We start from the raw sequence: 23,355 nt of genomic DNA, 5'->3' as shown, positions 1-23,355 counted from the left end.
AGTAATTACTTAAAATGTTTAAAAGTGTTATTTACAACACTGTCAATGGCGATGTTACTGTTTATATTCATTTGTGCAGTCATGATAGTTATGATGCTGCCGAGTGTACAAGTGTACTACAATTACTTGAAAAAAAATCATGTAACAATTTCAGCAAGTCTTAGTTGACGACTGGTGGAATTACACATTCAAAGAAATAAACTAAATACAAAAAGATATGTATTTAGATATAGTGTTAGAAAGACTCAGGTGATTCACAGGGCAACCTTATGAAAAATTTGCATTGGGCAATATTGACTCAGAAAGAGAGAGAGAGAGAGAGAGAGAGAGAGAGAGAGAGAGAGAGAGAGCGAGAGAGAGAGAGAGAGAGAGAGAGAGAGAGAGAGAGAGAGAGAGAGAGAGAGAGAGAGAGAATTAGGAGATCCAGGAGGAAACCGGATCCAGATACAATATTTGTTGCACATTCTCAATAGGAATGCATAATCGGCATAACTTTGCTCAAAATGTTGCCTCGTGTTATCATAACCTTTATATTATCAAGAACATAATATATTTTGTTAATATATATTAATATACACGTAATAAATGTTTGTGTGTGTGCGTGTGCGTGCGTGTGTGTGTGTAAACAGACAGATATTCAACCCTCCACTCTCACTCTCTCTCTCTCTCTCTCTCTCTCTCTCTCTCTCTCTCTCTCTCTCTCAGTCAGTTTTTGTTTTCTGTCTCTACACAAGTGACTGACGTTTTTCCACTGCTCTCTCCAGTGAACGGGTATGTATTCTGTGTTTAGTATCTGTTAAATTGATTAATATTATCAGATGTTTTACTGTGGTTGACATGTAAACCTGAAGATCTGCACAGAAGTTTCTCTAAAATATCAAGAATGAATGTGTTGTGTCTTTGTTTCTGTTTACCATCACTTAACAATGTTGGCTGATGATCAATTGTAGAGCGATTCATAAATTAAGGGATATAAAATAACGTGTAAAGGATGCTGGCATTCTTATACATATATAAGTGTAAATATTGTCCTTAAGAGATAATTTTGTTATAAGGACAGAAATTTTCTACTTATCCGTTTAAATGCATGAAAAATTCCTGGGTGGGGCAGACCTGCTGGACAAGTCCAGCTCACTTCTTTGGTCCTTTGTCTTTAGTCACATCTTTAGTCAACATCAGATTATTTTGATGAATGGTGTGTGTACGTCAGAAATATGAAAATGCAATATTTTATATTTGTTCTGATGTTGCAGATCTTTAATAATGGAGAAAGGACCCGCTCTCCCTCCATATTCTGGTCCTCAGGTCAACCACACTCAGTTCACACCTTACCCAGTACAATACCAACCTCAGCCAGGTAAAATATTTAAAATTATTTGTTGAGTCAACTTAAAAACTTTGACTTTTATGTTGTTTTGCTGTTATCTTGACAAAAACTCTCTTGTTGAAATAACTTACCATTTTTTAAGTCGTGGGAATCAATTTGCTCAACAATTATTTCCTAGTTTAGTCAACTTAAGTCAAATTGTCAACTGGGAAAAATATTTTAACTTTAATTGACACCGAAATAATCGTTCTTTTATTTATTTAACATATTTAACAAGCAATTTGTTGTCAACACAAACAATTGAAAAAAAATACAAAGCTTTATTTACTTTTCAAAGGGTGCTGTATATTGGATGACTTTGGCAAGACCCTGAGAATAAAAGACAATTGTCTAATCCAAACCACAGAGACTTTTTCTTATATTTCATACATGAATCTGAGAGAAATGTGATGATTTTGAGTTTTCTTCATGACTTTATTTCAATCCCTCCATCTTCAGTTTATCCACCTCAACCCAAAGATGGTTTTGCTCCAGTGGTCCAGTCTTCACCAGCCCCTGTCATAGGTGAGTCTCTTTCACTTCATATCCATTACAAAGCATGCTGGTGTCAAACTATAATGGGTGAATATTAACATTTGTGCAAACACCTTAAGTCAGCAAACGCTCTGTTTACTGAAGTGACTGTAAACCAGCTGATAAACACAACACAACACTTTTAATCATGATTTTATCATAACGCCAACAACACAAGGCAAAACATTACCAGCAGAGACCCATATGTCTAAAAGAGTTTCCATTAAAACAATACAATTACATTATAAACATTATAATCAGTACATTTGAATGGGTTCTAGTGTGGTTTGAGACATAATCCATTGGGATTCATTGGATTTAACACAGCACTGATTGGAGACAAAAAATACCAGTAGATTTTCAACATTATAACCATTAAAACCAGCACATTTGAATGGTTTTTAGTGTGTTTTGAGACATACTCCATTGTGATTAAATGGTTTTAACATGGCACCAATGAGAGGCAAACAATTACCAGTGGGGTTTCATTAAAACCAATATAATATCCATTATAAGCATTATAATTAGTACATTTTAATGGTTTCTATTGAGTTTTGAGACAAACTTCATTGGAGTTCATTGGTTTTAACATGCCACCATTAAAAGGCATATAATTACCAGTCGAGTTTCCATTGAAACCAATATAATTCCCATTATAACCATTAAAACTAGCAAATTTTATTGGTTTCTGTAGTACTATTTTGACATCTACTACAATAGGATTAGCTGGATTTAACATGCCACTAACACAAGGCAAAACATTACCAGCAGGGACCCAAATGACCAATAGGGTTTCCATTAAAACCAATATAATTCCCATTATAACCATGAAAATTCAGTACATTTTAATGGTCTCTAGTGAGTTTGAAGACAAACTTCATTGCGATTCAATGGTTTTAACATGCCACCAATAAAGGTTGTACAATTGCAGTAGAGTTATAATATAATTCCCATTATAACCATTTAAAACTAATACATTTCAATGGTTTCTAGTGTTTTTGGGACATTTTGGAGCATACTACAATAGGTTAATTGAATTTAACATGCCACCAATAACACAACAACACCAATGAAAACCAATATAATTCCCATTATAACCATTAAAACTAGTACATTCTATTGGTTTCTATAGTACTATTTTGAAATCTACTACAATAGGATTAATTGGATTTAACATGCCACTAACAACACAAGGCAAAACATTACCAGCAGGGACCCAAATGACCAATAGGGTGTCCATTAAAACCAATATAATTCCCATTATAACCATTAAAATTCAGTACATTTTAATGGTCTCTAGTGAGTTTTGATACAAACTTCATTGCGATTCAATGGTTTTAACATGCCACCAATTAAGGTTATGGAATTGCGAGTAGAGTTATAATACAATTCCCATTATAACCATTTAAAAACGAATACATTTCTATGGTTTCTAGTGTTTTTGGGACATTTTGAAGCATACTACAATAAGTTAATTGAATTTAACATGCCACCAACAACACAACTACACCAATGAAAACCAATATAATTCCATTATAAACATTGAAACCAGTACATTTTAATGGTTTTGTGTGTGTTTTGGCACATACTTCATTAGTGTTTATTGGTTTAACATGACACAAATAAAAGGCAAAAAATTATCAGTTCCAATAAAACCAATATAATTCCCATTAACCATTAAATTAATTACATTGTAATGGCTTCTAGTGTTTTCGGAGAGACTCCATTGGGATTAACTGAAAGCAAATAATTACCAGAATTATCTGATTTTAATACACCATCAAGAGAAAGCAAGAAAATACCTCTAGAGTTTCCATTAAACATATTTTCAATTATAACCAAATAAAACCAGTACATTTAATGGTTTTGAGTGTGTTTTGGGACATACTCCATTAGGGTTAATTGGCAAATGCAAATAAAAAAAAACACCAATAGAGTTTCCATTAAAACCATTATAATTCCCATAATTACCATTATAATCGGTACATTTTAACTGTTTATAGAGTGTTTTCAGACATACTCCATTGGGATTAATTGATTTTAACATGCCACCAATAAAAGGCATAGAATTACCAGTAGAGTTTCCATTAAAACCAATATAATTCCCATTATAACCATTAAAATACAGTACATTTTAATGGTTTCTAGTGAGTTTTGTGACAAACGCCATTGGGATTCATTACTTTTAACATGCCACCAATAAAGGGTATGGAATTTCCAGTATAGTCCCTATTGAAACCAATATAATTCCCATTATAACCATTAAATTAATACATTTTATTAGTTTCTAGTGTGTTTTGGGACATTTTGGAACATACTACAATAGATTAATTGAATTTAACGTGCCACCAACAACACAAGGTGACACATTACCAGCAGAGACACATACGACCAATAGAGTTTCAATGAAAACCAATATAATTCCATTACAGTACATTTTAATGGTTTTGTGAGTGTGTTGGGACAAACTTCATTTGAGTTTATTTGTTTAACATGCCACCAATAAAAGGCAAAAAATTATCAGTAGAGTTCCATTAAAACCAATATAATTCCCATTATAACCATTATATTAAGAACATTTTAATGGTTTCTAGTGTGTTTTCAGACAAACTCCATTGGGATTAACTGAAAGCAAAGAATTACCAGTATAGGGTTTCATTAAAACCAACAAATGTTCAACTTTACCCATTAAAACCAGTACATTTAATGGGTTTGACTGTGTTTTGGGACATACTCCATTAGGGTAATTGGCAAATGCAAAATAAAAACACCAATAAAGTTTCCATTAAAACAGATTTTTCAGTCTGGAAGTTATTCTACTGTAAATAAAGGAATTAAGTATTAATAAAGCTAATATTCACACAACACGTCAATGTTGTTGTAGTTTATTTGAGATCATGTATTATTCTGTGCAGTCACGCAGGTGGTAATGGTGCCACCGAGTCTGAGCGATGTCCCGGGACAGATGAAATGTCCTCACTGCCAGCAGCAGATCATCACAGAGACACGACACGTCAACGGTCTGCTCACCTGGCTCATCTGCGGAGGTCTCGGCATTCTGCTGTAAGAAACAAACAACCGCAAAACATTATTACATACGCAAACACTCACACACTGTACATTTCCAAACATGTGAGCAAGGATCTTTTTAAAGGTGCTGTATGCACGTTTTTGACTCTTCAAAAGCATAAAAACACCATGTGTTTGGAGATATTTAAGAAACATGCTAAGTGAACATGCTGGTTTATCTGAAAAACAATGCTGAAGTCAGATATTCTGCTCTGAAAATGTGCATTCAGTGTCAGAATGTCTGTCTTTGTTCTCTATAACCAGCCCACTGCCAGTTTAGCCAATTATGTTTCCTTACCCTGGGTTGCCTTGGTGGAAAACACAGTGTGTTTTATTTCACTCATGAAGGCTGCCTCAGTAGATTGTTGTTACTGAAAATGTGGCCTCTGGAGGACAATAGCAGCCTCCAAAATAAAAGAGTAGTAAAAGTTCACATGAGGTATTTTTTAATTGGCAAATAATGCACATATTACAAATGTAAACATTAGCTCAGGGGTGTCCAAACTCGCTCCTGGAGGGCCGGTGTCCTGCTGAGTTTAGCTCTAACTTGCTTCAACACAGCTGCCAGGAAGTTTCTAGTATATCTAGTAATGCTGCGGTCACACTAGATTTTGAGCGCTGCGAAAAGGGGCGGGATTAAACAAGATAATTAGACATTTAAAAAGCAAGCGATTGGTGCATATAATATATTTCTGTCCAGAGAGGTCATGTTTTGATCTTTGATTGGTCTTACGCAGTCACGTGATGCGATTTCGCAGGTCAGAGTTCACCAAGCTTGAACTTTGCAATGCATCGAACTGCGAAACTTGAAGCACGAACTTGCGTTTTAGGTCTGACGCATTCACATGCAAATGAATGGAAGTCTATGGGGAGAAAAGTCCAGTTTGACCGCTTAATTAGCTGGTTCAGGTGTGTTTGATTAAGGTTGGAGCTAAACTCTCCAGGACACCAGCCCTTCAGGACCGAGTATGGACACCCCTGCATTAGCTGATCAGTTTAACAGTGTAATCTTCAGGCATTATGTCGTCAATCTGGCAACCTGCATTTACATCATGTCATTGGGAGAGGGACCAGTGAAAAAAAAGGTGAATTTGGTTTGCAATACTTAGTTCAACCACTAGATGTCAATCCTACATACTGCACCTTTAAATACACCTGAGGAAGTGGTAGAATTCAGGTCTTTACATGACTAGCTTGTTTCTTTTGATCAAGGGTACATTTCCCAAATACACTGAACTACAGTACGGTACATTGTTGGAGAAAAAAAACTAAAGAGCTATGACTGTTTCCTGAACTGTATTGCAGATACACAGTTTGATAATACCAATGTACGCTAATGTCTCCACCTTCTGAAGCAGTTGACTAAAAGGCAGTCATTAGACATATTCACAGTCTTTTCTCTTATCCTTGCCACTGGGAATGCAGTGTAGACATCCATCACGTCTATTTTTGAGTGTTGTTTGTCTAAAAATGACAAGCAAAAGCTGCACAAAATGGCATTTGAGCAACTTTTACAATAGAAGCAGGTGGGGCTCTAGAGGCGGAGCCCCCAAATTACATAATCTAAAACAATGGCAGCACCCATGGTCCAAAGTAAATCTGGATTTCTGGAATAACGTAAACATGTTGTGTGTTTAATCTCTATGTATTTCACAAAGAGGCATCATTTACCGCAGTGTTTCTCAACCATGTTTCTGTAAGAGCACCGGCTCTGCACATTCTATATCTATTTAACCAAACACACCTAATTCAGATCATCAGCTTATTAGCTGAAAGAGCTGTAATGGGTTTGACAGACAGAGACATCCAAAACAGTGTTGCAGTGTTGGTGGTTTTCCAGGAACGTGGTTGAGAAACACTGATTTATATTATTAGGGCATACTTATATAGATACTCAGGGTTCCCTTTAAAGGGGTAGTTCACCAAAGCACTTTGAGGTTTGTTTGTGTTGTTCTGTCGAGCACAAAAGAAGATATTTGGTAGAATGTTGGAAAACCTGCAACCAATGACTTCCATAGTATTTATTTTCCTACCATGGATGCCAATGGTTACAGATTTCAAAAAACATTCTTCAAAATGTCTTCTTTTGTGTTCAACAGAACAAAAATAACATCAAACTGCTTTGGAACAAATCAAGGGTGAGTAAATGATGGCAGAATGTTCGTTTTTTGGGTGAACTACTCCTGTAATGATGCACAAAACTGAACTGAACTAAACCATCACTTCTTGTACCCCAGTAAATGTGGTAAACTGACACTTGTTTTTTGTTTTTCTTTCTAGGATCTGGCCGTGTTGTCTGATTCCCTTCTGTGTGAGTTCCTGCAAGGATGTAGAGCATCGCTGTCCAAACTGCAAGCATGTCGTCTTCATGTACAAACGGATGTAGCTCGCAGGTCTGGGATGATCTTCAGACATAACACTGAACGAATGTGACAGAATTGTGTTGTATTAGTCTTTTTTCTGTGCATACAGTTGAAGGCAAAGTATTAGCCCTGCGCTGTGCAATGTTTGTTATTTTGCATTATTTCCCAAGTGCACATTTTTATACATAATAGTTTTAATAACTAATATCTATTAACTATTTCTTATTATAATAATAATAATATTGCGACTTCCTGATTTGTCCTTAAGTCGCTGGAGAGGCAGTGGGGGTCCTTTTGATTTGTGACACGCTGATGGTTGAGACAGACACGCTGACCCCAAGATTTTATTAACAAAACTTTATATATTGTTGAAACGTGACAAACAAAACATCAATTTGTGGGTTAAATACCTGTTGTCTATGGAGCTGATTATTGCGTTGTATAGAGTTGTTGCGGCTGCTGTGGCGTGTGCTGTGCCGTTGTTGCGTGTGCTGTGGCGGTCAACAAAAAATACAGCTACCCCACTCTCCTTCTCTCCTCCTAACACCTGTGTGATTGTGCACAAGCTTTATTTGGTCTAGCAGGTGCCAGGTAGGCCCACGTGACTAAAAACATTAAACGTCACTGTGAAACCCAAACTAATCAGTATACAAATAAACATTATAATTAAGTGAAAAGTAACATGGCTCCTATAAATAATAATAACAGGAAAATATTTGAAAAATAATTTAAATTTCTCAGCAGGTATTATAATTTTGCCTTCAACTGCATAAAGGACAAAGATGACACTGAACTGAAGCAATGTAAATTTAATACAGCTTTACTGTTTTCCAGGGGCGTAGCGGACATTTTAAATCTGGGGGGGAGAGGGGATTGGGGGGCAGCTGAATGAGATCCAAAATTTTATGTTCATTTATTATTAATCACCTGTTTCTAAATGGTCTGTCTCTAAAAGTGAGGGGGACATATCCCCCCCCAACCACCAACAAATCCCCCCCCCCCACCCCCGGTTGCTACGCCCCTGGAGTTTTCATTACATTATATCCACTTTCATTTTGTACTTTCTGACCATGATGCTCTATGTAAATCAGTGTAAGAATAAATTATAAGCCAAAATCTTGCAAAAAAACTGTTTTTATAGCTATTAACCTTCAAATCTATGAAAAGTTGACACTTGAACTTGTATTTTATATGTATAAAATCCCTTTTGTCAATTTATTTATCATTTTATGTGGTGGGCAAGAAAACAGCTGCCCCGTATTTTTAGTTTTTTGTAAATTGTGTTTAGATATTGCATTTAAGCAATCGTTTAATAACATTTTGCTGTCATTTTGCTGATTTATACTAATAAAAAACTTGCCATTTTAAAAAAAATGACCTTATAGACTGCTTTTTTATCAAAGATTTGCATCTGCTGCTCACAACTGGCCTAAAGTGCCTTCTCTTGTTCACCACCATTTTCATTCATTTATTCATTTTCTTTCCGGATTAGTCCCTTTATTAATCTGGGGTCGCCACAGCGGAATGAACCGCCAGCTTATCCAGCATATGTTTTACGCAGCGGATGCCCTTGCAGCTGCAACCCATCTCTGGGAAACATCCATACACACACATTCACACAGCTTCCCCATTCACCTGTACCGCATGTCTTTAGACTGTAAGGGAAACCGGAGCACCCGGAGGAAACCCACGCGAATGCAGGCAGAACATTCAAACTCCAGACCGAAACGCCAAATGACCCAGCCGAGGCTCGAACCAGCGACCTTCTTGCTGTGAGGCGAAAGCACTATCTACTGCACCACTGTGTTGCTCACCACTATTTTTTTTAGTATAAAATGTTTAGGTGGTAAATGTAAGCTAATCTTATTTAACTTTTTGCTGTTGTTTTTCTCATTAATTTGAATAAATACCTTTCAATTTAAACGTCTCATTCATTCATTTTCTTTTTGGCTTAGTCCCTTTATTAAGCAAGGGTCACCACAGCAGAATGAACCGCCAACTTATCCAGCACGTGTTTTACACAGAGGATGCCAGCTGCAGCCCATCACTGGGAAACATCCAAACACACTCATCCACAACGGACAATTTTAGCTTACCCAATTCACCAATAGCACAAGTGTTTGGACTTGTGGAGGAAACCCACGCCAACACGGGGAGAACATGCAAACTCCATAGAGACAAGCCAACTGACCCAGCCGAGGATCAAACCAGCGACCTTTTTGATGTGAGGCAACAGCGCTACCCACTGCGCCACCTCGCCGAGTCTCTACAGACGGACTTTTAAAGGTTTTATTTAGGTATTATTTCTAAATTTTTTCTCCCAAATTCATATTAATAAATTCATTCATTTATTCCCTTTTTCAAAAAAATGCCCGCGAAATTTTAAACAATAATGTGAGTAACGTCTGTTCGTATAGTGTGGTTCCCTGCTTGAACATTAGATGGCGTAACTACCTGAAACATTGAGAAACATTCTTGACTCCTCCGTGCGAAATGGTGAGGAACCACTGCTCAGTGAGGGTTGGGTTAAGGGTTTTAGTCAGGGTAGACGTTAATAAAATCTAATTGAATGGGTAATTTAATAAATAATATAAATAATACTCTGTATAATTACTGTTTTTACATTATTCTGATGGTTGGGGTAGAGGTCGACGTTAATAAAATACAATGGATAAAATGGATACTTTAATAAACACTCAATTATCGTTAACTTCTAGCTGTATCCCTTCTAGCAACAACGGAAGGCCACGTTTGTTTTGTTGTTGCTATGTACTCGCAAACATCTTAACAATTCAAAGCTCACGAAAAACTGAACATCTTTCCCTTTTGAAAACAACACAGAAATGGAGTTAATCGTTGGTTTATTTACACTCACAACATTGTTGCTGTGCTAAGCACTTTAGAAAATCTGAACGTATTTAAACAGAAGCAAAAATAGCCTCCTTGACGTGACACTGTACAGTTTCAGCACTGTAAATAAAGATGTTTTGAGGACATGTTTCTCAACCAGTACTTACGTCAAGTTTATTCGAGATATGAGGAACATCTGAATTCACTATCTGCACTCATTCATAGGATTCCAGCTCCACCTGTCTTTGCCATTTCATTGTCTTTCTTCGTCTTTGTTATCTCGTTGTCTTGAGGAACGCATCAGTTTCCACAGCTCTCAGTTGACTTCTGAAACACACAGGTAGGCATATATGTCTATATACATACATATATTGTATACATATATTATAATGTGTTTAGGTGATTTAAATGGGGATCATATTCTTTTCTTTTGGACTTTATGCTTCCATTTTACTTAGTTTCAATGAAGATAATTGTTAAAATAATGATACATTACATGTAATATGTATACGTTTAAGTCATTTAGATAAGGGATCTTATTTGTTTACTTTTAGACTATCAGAATCAGTTTTATTGTCAAGTGTGCTTCACACACAAGGAATTTGTTTTGGCTACAGAAGCTTCCAGTGTACATAAAGTGACAAGTGACAACACAAAATAAGTATGAAAAAAGACGATAAACATTAAACATATGCAGTTAGTCAAAAAATCTGGATGTTGAATTGTATGCACAGATTTGTTATAAATATACAGGTTATAAGGTGCTGTGTACAATTGCGTATGGAGAAAGTATTGCATTGTATATTGTTATAAGGTGCTGTGTACAAGTGCGTATGAGAAAGTATTGCACATGTTTATTGCACAGTAGGGGAATATTTAACTGTTCATAAGGTAGACAGCCTGAGGAAAGAAACTTTTACTGTGTCTGGCTGTTTTTGGGCTTGGTGCTCTGAAGCGCCGACCAGATGGTAACAGTTCGAACAGGTAGTGTGCTGGGTGCGAGGCGTCCAGAGTGATTTTGCGAGCCCTTTTACTCACTCTGGAAGAGTACAGTTCTTGAAGTGTAAGAAGGGTAGTGCCAGTCATTCGTTCAGCAATCCGTATACAGGCTATACGCTGTAGTCTACGGAGGTCGGTTTTGGCAGCTGAGCCGAATCACATGGTGATTGAAGTGCAGAGGATGGATTGGATGACAGCTGAGTAGAACTGTACGAGCAGCTCCTGTGGCAGGTTGAACTTCCTCAGCTGACGAAGGAAGTACAGTCTCTGCTGGGCTTTCTTCACAATAGAGTCTATGTGATGTCCCACTTCATATCCTGAGAGATGGTGGTGCCCAGGAACCTGAATGGTGAATGATGGTGAGTGCAGGGGGTTTCGCCTGGGTGCTCCGGTTTCCCCCACAGTCCAAAGACATGCGGTACAGGTGAATTGGGCTGAATTGTCCGTAGTGTATGGGTGTGTATGGATGTTTCCCGGAAATGGGTTGCAGCTCTAAGGACATCCGCTGCGTAAAAACACGTGCTGGATAAGTTGGCGGTTCATTCCGCTGTGGCGACCCCAGATTGGTGAAGGGACTAAGCCAAAAAGAAAATGAATGAATGAATGAGTTTCTCCACACACATGTTCCACCGACTCATCTGTCACCAAGAACATAAACTCCTGACAGGGGAAATGTTGTCAAACTGGCTGCTCGGGCTCTGTTGTCAGGATATCAAAACTAACTAACTAATTGTGGGACAATTACGTCTCACTGAAAAAACCCACATGAAAAAATACAATAATATTTATAGCACAGTGTTTTTTAACCATACTATAGTCAAGTGTATTATACTATAATATATATATATATATATATATATATATATATATATATATATATATATATATATATATATATATATATATATATATATAATTATTATTATTATTAATTGAATGCTCCAGCATACTGTAGTATCAGCTATAAATTTATAAACTGTAATAAATACTTTAGTATAGTTTTCACTACAGTAAACTGTGGTGTAATATAAAATGGGTGTTGGGTAAATTGTTTATATTAATATAGTTGTTGTGTTGTCTTTACTATAGTATGGCTCAAAAACACTGTAGTATTTACTAAATTCTACTATAGTATTTCTTTCATGGAAAGAAAATAGCAAAATCAATCATTGCATCTAAAATACAAATATCTTAATAAATAAAACAGACAGATACACATGTTTACTTTATAGCAAAATCATATTAAAGCAGGTTTAAATTATACATTAAAAATTAAAATGGATATATTCTGTGCTGGACTGTGATTGGTTGTTGTAAATTACTCTACAAATGTACATCTGTGACTGTCATCAGTACCGAGCCAAGGAAACATGTTGTTTTATTTGCATTATTTTGTGAATCCTTGATAATTACATGGAAGAACCATCTAATAAAACCAATAATCCACACAAAGCCATGGTTTATAGTGAATTTATGACATCTAAAGTGGTATCTTAACAAATAAATCACAGTTTAGTGGGGCTTATTGCTTTTATTTAATGTTTATTTCATTGTAACAAGGTTTCACAAAGTAATACGAAGCAATTTCATTGGCTCAGTATTGATAACAGTCACAGATGTATGTCTGTAGAGTATTTTTGAGCATTTTCTATAGTAACAGCTCTGATTATATAGTGATAAATAAGGCAATAGTGATAAACAAGGCCATTTCTTTTGTTCAGTATTGATAACAGTGACAGATGTATGCTTGTAGAGTATTTTACAGTGTTTTATAGAGTAACAGCTTTGATATATAGTGATACATAAGGCAATAGTGATAAACAAGGCCATTTCTTTGGCTCAGTTTTGATAAAAGTGACAGATGTATGCTTGTGGAGTATTTTTAGAGTATTTTACAGTGTTTTTAGAGTAACAGCTTCAAATGTATAGTGGTAAATAAGACAATAGTGATAAATAAGGCCATTTCTTTGGCTCAGTATTGATAAAAGTCACAGAAGTATGCTTGTAGATTATTTTAGAGTATTTTATAATGTTTTTTAGAGTAACAGCTTTGAATGAATAGTAATAAATAAGGCAATAGTGATAAATAAGGTAATTTCTTTGGCTCAGTATTGATAACAGTCACAGATGTTTGTTTGTTGAGTAATTTAGAGTATTTTAGAGCATTTTCTAGAGTAAAAGCTTTGAATGTTTAGTATTAAATAAGGCAATAGTGATGAATAAGGCTATTTCTTTGGCTCAGTATTGATAACAGTCACAGATGTTTGTTTGTAGAGTAATTTAGAGTATTTAAGAGCATTTTCTAGAGTAAAATCTTTGAATGTTTGGTATTAAATAAGGCAATAGTGATGAATAAGGCCATTTCTTTGGCTCATGATTGATAACAGTCATAGATGGATGTTTGTAGAGTATTTTTAGAGCGTTTTCTAGAGTAAAAGCTTTGAATGTATAGTAAAAAATAAGGCAATAGTGATGAATAAGGCAATTTCTTTGGCTCAGTATTGATAACAGTCACAGATGTTTGCTTGTAGAGTATTTTAAAGTGTTTTTTAGAGTAACAGCTCCGAATGTATAGAGATAAATAAGTCAATAGTGATAAATAAGGCCATTTCTTTAGCTCAGTATTGATAACAATCACAGAAGTGTGTTTGTAGAGTATTTTACAATGTTTGGAGTGACGGCTTTGAATGTATGGTGATATTTCTATGTAAAGCATTAACAAAACTAAATATCTCCTAAAAAACAAAATATAAGCAAGTTATTCTGTGTAGAAAGATCTGTCTAACACCTAACCAACCACCGCTTTACAACTTTCAAAGTTGTAAAATTTCACATGTGTTGAAAGTTATGATGACATTCATGTCCAGTCTCAATAGCTCAGGTTATGTGAGATGATGTATTTTTAGAGCAATAGCATGTGACTGTGACTCAGCACAGACAATAATGACTGACATCAGCATAGTGTGAATTCTTAATTATGGCAAATATCCCAATTTGTGACGTCAAAGTAGGCTTATGACAGTATCAATTTTTTTTTGTTGTGATCAATTGGTGAAGCTTTTATACAGTTTGGCAAAAGCTGCAAAAAAGGTCACTTTAAACAGGTATGATAACAAAAATATATAGTTTAATGCTTTATTTTCAGACTAAACAAATGTTTAAACTAAATTAAATAGCAAAATGGTGAGGAAATGGCAGATTTTTTACAATTAGAAAAAAATACAACTTAAGTTTATTAGCTTTTTACTCCATTTAGTAAACGAATTATGAGTTGTAATGAGATTACAACTGTCATTTTTACACATTATTAGGCGTTGACTAAAAAATTAACAGCTTCTAAGATAAATAAAACCTTTTGTGCATATAGTTTTCATTGTGAGTTTAGTTAAATTAACTATTGGAGCTTTATTGCACAGTGTTAACCTAAAATATCCTTATACACTGTAAAAAAAATACTTGTTGCCTAAATTTTTAATCTGAATCAAATTGGTTTGATTTGAACTTATATTATGTTAAAGCAGCTTAAAGCAGCTTGTGTAACTTATAAAATTAAGTTAGAAATAAATTAACTTAGCTTATAGTTACAATTAACTAAAAACATATGTTGTCATGACTAATTGATCATTTAATTTTTGACAGTGTATAAATAGTCACATCATTTTCAGCCAATATTTAGCATGCGGAAATCTTCATGTTTGAACTATTAAGCTAATTAACCAATTTAGTCTCCAAGCGTTTGGCGCTATAATGAACTCTTCAAATAAGATGTAAATATTATTAAAAATGCAGTTTAAATAATAATTAGTTATTAATGTTATTTTGAAGCGCCCATGATGTCAACGTTGTTCATGTTCATTATCACGATACATTAAATTACCAAATATCGACTCAGCCGTTTGCATTTATTATTATTTTAACATTTTAGAATAATGGTGCATTAGTTGATGTTAGTTAATGTATTTACTATCAGTAACTAAGTATGAATAATCTTGTAAAGCATTTATTAATCATAGTTTATCATTTACTAATGTATTATTAACATCCAAATTCATGCTGGTTAACATTAATGCACCATGAGTTATCATGAACTAACATTATTAAAATTTAAATAACACGAACTAACGTAAACAAAGATGTAATAAATGTATTACTAATTGTCTGTTCATGTCATTTAAGTTAAATAACGTAAGCTCATGTTAACTTACAGTGCATTAGCTAATGTAATCCAAACATTAGTAAATGTCAGTAACAGTAAATGTCGAACTGGTTAATAAATGCTTTACAATATTATTCATATAGTTCAACATTAACTAATGCATTATTAACATCCAAATTCATGCTTGTTTACATTAGTTAATTAACATGAACTAACGTTATTTAACCTTATTAACTAATGTTAATGAAGATGTAATAAATGTATTACTAATTGTTTGTTCCTGTTAGTAAATACATTAACTAATGGCCCATTATTTTAAAGTGTCATCCGGTTTGCCAGTGTTGTACTCAGAACAGTCAATAAAGCCAGTTCAATTCTCATCTGCAGTTTGCCGAACATGGAAAAAGGAATGTCACCTCCGCCATATCCTGGTCCTCCACTGGTCCAGAACAACATTACCTACCAGCAGCCGCCGGTTACTTATCAACCTCAGCCAGGTCAGCTGAACAAAGCCCTAAAATTCAGTTTATTGATTAATTGGTCATTGATTATTACAGTGCTTCCATTATAACCTTGTTGTTTTTCAGTTCCAATGGCTGCTGTGTACAATCCACAAATGGCTCAGCAGTCAATCATGTCATCCACTGTAACCCAATCATCTGGCATGGGTGAGAGCTGACGTCTTATTAAACTATAGAGTTGAACACACTTGAAGTATTATAGCATTCCCAAACCCTGTCGCCACGTTCTAAATATAGAGAATAGAAAAAAAATCTGCACTGTAATGGTGACAGGACATATTTTTGCATCGTACTGCATTGTTTGCATTGTAAAAGATGTTAGAGACAAAAGCAAGAGGGTTTTAACAAAAATATTTAGAAAAAATGTAGAAGTGGCATATTATGATAATAATTTATTGTAATTAACATTGAATTAATAACAGAAATACAAATTCCGACAAAATAAGTCAAGAGTGGGATAAAAAAGTCAGAAAAATTCCGATATAGTAGGTCGTGAGATGTCAAAATAATGACAAAACTAAACTATGAGATACGACATACTAAATTGTAATTATGAGATAAACAGACAAAATCTACGTAATCATAATAATAAGATAAAATGTCAAAGCTATGATGAAACTATACATTAAATCATGATGGAGTTAAGTAATAGATATGAGCTAAATGTCAAAAATGTACATATTAGATCATAATTATGAAACAAAATTGCAAGCATGATGAAATCATAGTTATGAGATGTCTGAACTTACATATTATAAGATAAACATTAAAGATTATAACAATTTAAAAATGATCAAATATAAGTCAAAATTGACTTTTATGTCTAAATTGTAAAATAAAAAGTCAGATATATGACACTAAATCATAATTATGACAATTGACATAACTATGAGATAATTCTAAATTACCTTATAAGTCTATTATAGAATACACAGAGATAAAATACGAAACTGATAGTCATAAATTTCAAAACTAACACATTAAGTCAGAAAAAGTTAGATATTTGACATACTAAATCATAATTATGATAACTGACAGTCATAACTATGAGATAATTCTAAATTACCTTACAAAGTATATTATAAAATACAAAGAGTTAAAATACAAAAGTGATAAAGAGTCATAAATGTCAAAACTGACACATTAAGTCAGAAAAAGTCAGATATTTGACATACTACATCATAATTATGATAACTGACAGTCATAACTATGAGATAATTCTAAATTACCTTATAAGTCTATTATAGAATACACAGAGATAAAATACGAAACTGATAAATAGTCATAAATGTCAAAACTGACACATTAAGTCAGAAAAAGTTAGATATTTGACATACTACATCATAATTATGATAACTGACAGTCATAGCTATGAGATAAGTCTAAATTACCTTACAAAGTCTATTATAAAATACAGAGATAAAATACAAAAGTGATAAACAGTCATAAATGTCAGAATTGACACATTAAGCCATAAAAAGTCAGATATATGACATATATGACGTATGATAACTGACAGTCATAACTATGAGATAATTCTAAATTAAGTCATATTTAATGACATAGCCATAATTATGAGATTATATTAACAGTTATAATTGTGAGATAACAGTCAAATTGACATAGTGTGTCTTAATGAGATACAGTTCTAAACTGAAAGTAAACATCTTAGAATGGAAATAACCTCAAGAATGATGAAAATGGTGCAAAACCAACTTAAGTTTTATAGTGAATTTGTAGAAAAGGCCTTTTTTTTACCTCATGTTGTGTCACATTTTGAGATCGTCGTCTGTTTTCCAGGTCAAATGGCACCAGTTTACCCAGGAGTAGTTTCACCAGGCATGTCTACATCCACAGTAACTCAGACAATGCAGTCTACAGCCATGCCTGGCATTGGTGAGTGCTGATAAAACCCTCTGTGTAAATAACATCCACAACGCTTCAGTGTTAGACTGCAATATTACAAGCAGAATCAAGATTTCAGTTGTGTCAAGTGTATAAAAGAGTCAAACAATATATAAAAGGAAGCAACCCAGGCTCATTCTGAACACATACCCCTATATACATTTCTGGAGAGCGCCAAATACATCACAGGAGCTAAAATGTTTTTGCAGTTTTTGTTTTCGCGAATCCACCATAGGCTGCTGTGTATGTTTTTGAGATCTAAAATTTCTCTGACGAGTGCCATTCACACCTGCTGTTCTCGTGTAAATCCACCAGAGGCCACTGTTGACTGACTGATAGACTGACCCACAATCCGCCATCCCTAAACCCAACCAATAGTGTTTTTAAAAGCATCGATTGACCAGAAATGGACAAGGCTACGTTTTCAGAATGAGACTATGTTGCGAAAGGCACATAAGAAGTCAGATTTGTGTTGTTGGTTTTCATTATGGCATTTTTCCTCTTTTGTTTTCAGCTCCGATGGCTGTGTACAGCCCACAGCCCGCCGTCATGTCGTCCTCAGTAATTCAGACGGTTCAGACCACTGCGCCTCCTGCCCAGCGTGAGCTATAAAGTCCTAGTCTATGTTTACACAACATTCATTCATTCATTTTCTTTTAGCGTAGTCCCTTATTTATCAGGGGTCACCACAGCGGAATGAACCACCAACTATTTCAGCATATGTTTTACGCGTTTATGTTTATTCAATAGGTGAATTGAATAAACTAAATTGGCCGTTGTGTATGAGTGTGTATGGGATGTTTCCTAGTACTGGGTTGCAGCTGGAAGGGCATCTGCTGTGTAAAGCGTATGCTGGAATAGTTAGCGGTTCATTCCACTGTAGTGACCCCTGGTAAATAAAGAAACTAAGCCAAAGAAAATTGAATGAATGGATTTCAATTTACGCATGGATGTTTGGATGTTATTGTGGTGCAAATGTGGTTATTATTAGAATGAATACTAAAAGTATGGCCCAACCCACACCCAGTGTTCAATTTCTGCCTTGATGTTAAATGTATTTTTCCTCAATATTTCTTCTTTTTTTCTGTATAGCCACAGTCTTGATTGTGCCCTCACGACTGGGTGAGTGTCCGGGACAGATGAGATGTCCTCACTGCCAGCAGCAGGTGGTGACCGAGATTACATATGTCAACGGACTGATGGTGTGGGGCATCTGTGCAGGTCTCGGCATTTTCGGGTAAGCAACAACATTCACCAGATTCTCACTAGTGAAACTATGGGATGCATTTATGTACATTTGTATTTACAAGTTTGTAGTCAGGGTAGGGGCTACATCTTGTGATTGAATAATGCGCAGGTTAGTGTATACTCCATTCAGCCGTTTCCCTTTCTGACGTTTCTGACGTTACTTGCAGGTTTTAATGACGTGCCTAATTACTCTAACTTGCCTAGTTAAGCCTTTAAGTGTCACTTTAAGCTGAATACTAGTATCTTGAAAAATATTTAGTCTAATTATGCTGTCATTATGGCCAGTGTTTGGGGTTTGTAATAATATTACTTTTCTAAGTAACGAGTGAGGTAAGGCATTACTTTAAAATAATAAGTAACAATATTTGAGTTACTTTTTTTGAAAATGTAATGTGAGTTACTTTTTAGTTTAATTAATTTGCTTTTCAAAATTAATTGCTGAATTAAAACGAAAATTAGTCACAATGAATCATTATCATTATTTTGAGTGCATCGAAGAAAAGAATAAGGGGATTATAGTCTCAAACTTTGCTTTAAACGTTCAGTAATCTGTATATACGGCATGTATTGCTCTGAGTTCATATAAATATCAAATATAAATTATTTAAAATAGAATTTTTTTATGTGTTTTTAAAGGTTAATTAAAGTGTAGGTTATACAGTGCGATGTTAATTACCAAACTCCTCTATTTAAAAAGTTCTGAAAGAGATCAAACCGTTACTCAAAAGTAACGTAACGCATAACTTACTATAAAAAGTAACTAACTAATGTAACTAGTTGGGGGAGTAATTCAATATTGTAATACACTACTTTCAAAAGTAACTGATCTTTCAACACTCATCATGGCAAAGATAAAAGAATTCAGTTATTAGAAATGAGTTATTAAAACTATTATGATTAGAAATGTGTTGTTAAATCTGCTCTCAGTTAAACAGAAATTACGCGGAAAAATATTTAGGGGGCTAATAATTCAGAAAGGCTAATGATTCTGACTTAAACTGTTTAAAATGATCAATTGTAACGATCATTGTTTCTGTCTAGGATTTGGCCGTGTTGTTTGATTCCCTTCTGTGTGGATTCCTGCAAAGACGTCCAGCATCGCTGTCCAAACTGCAAATCTCTTGTGTATGTTTACAAACGTAGTTAAGCTTGTTCTGGAACAAGAACGAAAGGGGGGGGAGGGGGGGATCTTTACGTGACTGTACTTTCTAATTCATTGACAAATAATGCTCTACACCTTATGGGTTTCTCTTTGTTGCAAAACAGGCTCATTCTGAAAATGTACCTCTATATACATTTCTGGAGATCGCAAATTATGTAGCTAGAGGAAAGTAAGGCTGAATTTCTTCTTTAAAACGAACGCTACAGGGTGGTATGACGCTGTTCCTTTTCGCGCTTACCCGCTGACTACTTACCTCCGTGGCTTTTCCACTGTTACCAGTTTGCCCAGGGGCTCGTCATGTTCGGTGGCGGATGTTGATGTGAAGCGGAGTTGGCTGTGACGATTAGGTTTGAGTCAGGTCAATCGGTGCTTTTGAAAACACTATCGGTTGGGTTTAGGGAAGTGGGTGGGCGGGTCAGTTGGTGCTTTTGAAAAAAATATCGGTTAGGTTTAGACAAGGTGGTGAGCGAGTCAATCAGTCCTTTTGAAAACACTATTGATTGGGTAGGGAAGTGGGTGGGCAGGTCAATTGGGTTAGGGAAGTGGGTGGGCGGGTCAGTCGGCGCTTTTGAAAACACTATCGGTTGGGTAAGGGAAGTGGGTGTGCGGGTCAATCGGTGCTTTTGAAAACACTATCGGTTGGGTTTAGGGAAGTAGGAGGTGGGGCAGTCAATCGTTCAGTCAGTCAGTCAGTCAGTCAGTCAGTCAACAGCGACCTCTGGTGGATTTACGTTAGAGCAGCAGGCGCAGATGACACTCGCGAGAGAAATTTGAGATCTGAAAAAGCATACACAGCGGCCTCTGGTGGATTTATGAAAACAAAAACTGCAAAAAAAACTTACCTCATGGGACGTAATTGGCACTCTCCAGAAATGTATATAGGGGTATGTATTCAGAACGAGCTTGGGTTGCTTTCTTTCCTTATGGATGGAATATGATTTATACTTTTCTTATTTACTGTAAACAGGGTTCTTATAGGTCATGGAGTTACTGGCTTTTTTTCAAAGACAGGAAGATTTTATATATTTTGTCCAAGTTATTGAATATCAGGGATTTTTATTTGTCACCATTCATCACAATGCAATTTTATATACCATATTTTACTATTGCGTTGTTTCACACATGTTGTTGTGGTTTGGCTATTTTTCAACTTCTTTTAATTCCTTTTATTCCAGACCTGTTAACTAAGACTAACATGTCAGGATAATATAATTTTTTTTAATTTTGGCTTCAAAATAACCAAAAAGTAAAAAGTAAACAACTGAAAAATTTAATGTAAAGTTGGTAAAACTGCTATCAAGCTACCACAGCCACACAAACAGTAAGTACCTCATGCGTAAATCATGTAAATCATGCGTTGTTCTCACAGTGGCTATTAAAGTCCTGCAAAATTATATTAAAGCTAAAACCACTTTAATATTGTGTAAACCACAACAGCTGCCTGTTTTTATTCATAATAGGTCTTGGAAATTCAGCTTTTTAGTCAGTAAAAATCAGGAAATTTAACTTAAAGTGGGAACCCTGGGTAAACTATTAAATGAACATAGCAGGATGTACTGTAATGATCATGTAAGTATTGTCGGGCAATCTAGTAAAATATAAATGTATATTTCACTCCTACACTTCACTATTTATTTATGACATGTTTATTTTAAGTGTTTGTCTGATTAAGTTGTTCTTGAAGGAATAGTTCACCCAAAACATGGAAACTTTTAAGATTTTTTTTTCAGTTGAACACGAAACAAGATATTTTGAGGAATGTTGGGGGTGAAATCGACATCTATATAGGAACAAAAAAAAACAATATAAGCCAATGGCTGTTTGTAACACGTGAAGGATCAGTATTGGTGACCGAATTTTCATTTTTGAGTGGTGAACTATCCCTTTAAATGTCTTATAAAGCCTTATTGTTTCCCAACAATTACAGATTTGCTGTATCCAATGTTGTTTATTAAAAAATATAACCTGGTATTTCAGATCTAAATAATAGACAATGTAAATGACTCTTTTAACCTGAATGCAATTATTAACAATAAAAAGTATATTTCTCAATGCTGCCTTCTCTTAAAGAAACAGTTCACCAAAATGTAAATTTACTTCTTTCAAACCTTTATGAGTTTCTTTCTTCTGCTCAAGACTAGAGAAGATAGTTTGAACGATACTGGAAAATGGTGACCATTGACTTCCATAGTATTTGTTTTTTCCACTATGGTAGTCAATGGTTACAGGTTTTCAGCTTTCTTCAGAATATCTTTGGTGTTCAAACACTAAAGTAAAAAGTAATCTATATCTTGGATGATCTTATGTTAAGTAAGTTAACCACAAAATTCCTCCTAAAGGAGAAAAAATGGCGACTTAGTCTTTTTCCCTAAACTACAGACTTTAATTATCAATCAACCAATTAATCAATCAACCAACAAACAAATCAATCAATCAGCCAACCAACTAATCAACCAATCAACAAACCAACCAATCAATCAACCATCCAATCAATCAACAAACCAACCAACCATTTAAACAGTCAATCAACCAACCAATCAATCAATCCATCCATCAACCAACCAACCAACCAACCAACCAACCAACCAACAAACCAGCCAACCAACCAATCAATCAACCCATCAACCAACCAACCAACCAACCAATCAACCAACCAACCAACAAACCAGCCAACCAACAAACCAGCCAACCAACCAATCAATCAATCCATCAACCAACCAACCAACAAACCAACCAACCAACCAACCAACCAACCAACCAACCAACCAATCAACCCATCAACCAACCAACCAATCAATCCATCCATCAACCAACCAACAAACCAGCCAACCAACCAATCAATCCATCCATCAACCAACCAATCAATCAATCAACTTACCAACCATCAAAACGATCAACCAATCAATCAATCAATCAATCAAGCAAGCAATCATTCAATCAATCAATTAACGAACCAACCAATCAACCAACCAACCAACCAACAACCAATCAATTAATCAACCGATCAATCAACCAACCAATTCAATCAAAACATCAACTAACCAATCAATTAACCTACCAACCAATCAATCAATCAATCAAGCAAGCAATCATTCAATCAATCAATTAACGAACCAACCAATCAACCAACCAACCAATCAATCAATCAAGCAAGCACGTAAGCAAGCAAGCAAGCAATCATT

At 35.0% G+C, this 23,355-nt stretch overlaps 2 protein-coding genes across 2 annotated transcripts; both read left to right on the top strand.

The window, feature by feature from the left end:
- Positions 1 to 675: 675 nt before the first annotated feature.
- Positions 676 to 8,211, top strand: si:ch211-202h22.8 (Lipopolysaccharide-induced tumor necrosis factor-alpha factor homolog-like). The gene is made up of 5 exons (XM_056461601.1): positions 676 to 771; positions 1,254 to 1,357; positions 1,826 to 1,891; positions 4,816 to 4,963; positions 7,250 to 8,211. Exons 2-5 carry the CDS (start codon positions 1,264 to 1,266, stop codon positions 7,353 to 7,355), a joined length of 414 nt encoding a protein of 137 aa, XP_056317576.1. The 5' UTR covers positions 676 to 771; positions 1,254 to 1,263; the 3' UTR covers positions 7,356 to 8,211.
- Positions 8,212 to 10,423: 2,212 nt separating this feature from the next.
- Positions 10,424 to 20,174, top strand: si:ch211-202h22.7 (lipopolysaccharide-induced tumor necrosis factor-alpha factor homolog). Its single transcript, XM_056461473.1, has 7 exons — positions 10,424 to 10,522; positions 15,725 to 15,834; positions 15,925 to 16,005; positions 17,659 to 17,754; positions 18,278 to 18,364; positions 18,856 to 19,000; positions 20,053 to 20,174. Exons 2-7 carry the CDS (start codon positions 15,735 to 15,737, stop codon positions 20,156 to 20,158), a joined length of 615 nt encoding a protein of 204 aa, XP_056317448.1. The 5' UTR covers positions 10,424 to 10,522; positions 15,725 to 15,734; the 3' UTR covers positions 20,159 to 20,174.
- Positions 20,175 to 23,355: the final 3,181 nt, after the last annotated feature.

The sequence above is a fragment of the Danio aesculapii genome, chromosome 1 (assembly GCF_903798145.1).
Source record: "Danio aesculapii chromosome 1, fDanAes4.1, whole genome shotgun sequence".
Classification (NCBI taxonomy): Eukaryota; Metazoa; Chordata; class Actinopteri; order Cypriniformes; family Danionidae; genus Danio; species Danio aesculapii.
This window is presented reverse-complemented; position numbering and strand designations above follow the sequence as displayed.

Excerpts from the sequence above, each read along its gene's own strand:
- si:ch211-202h22.8 (XM_056461601.1), top strand. The coding sequence starts at position 1,264 with ATGGAGAAAGGACCCGCTCTCCCTCCATATTCTGGTCCTCAGGTCAAC. Across the intron at positions 1,358-1,825 it reads ACAATACCAACCTCAGCCAG|TTTATCCACCTCAACCCAAA; the intron begins GTAAAATATTTA and ends CTCCATCTTCAG. Across the intron at positions 4,964-7,249 it reads GGAGGTCTCGGCATTCTGCT|GATCTGGCCGTGTTGTCTGA; the intron begins GTAAGAAACAAA and ends TTTTCTTTCTAG.
- si:ch211-202h22.7 (XM_056461473.1), top strand. The coding sequence starts at position 15,735 with ATGGAAAAAGGAATGTCACCTCCGCCATATCCTGGTCCTCCACTGGTC. Across the intron at positions 16,006-17,658 it reads AACCCAATCATCTGGCATGG|GTCAAATGGCACCAGTTTAC; the intron begins GTGAGAGCTGAC and ends TCTGTTTTCCAG. Across the intron at positions 18,365-18,855 it reads CACTGCGCCTCCTGCCCAGC|CCACAGTCTTGATTGTGCCC; the intron begins GTGAGCTATAAA and ends TTTTCTGTATAG.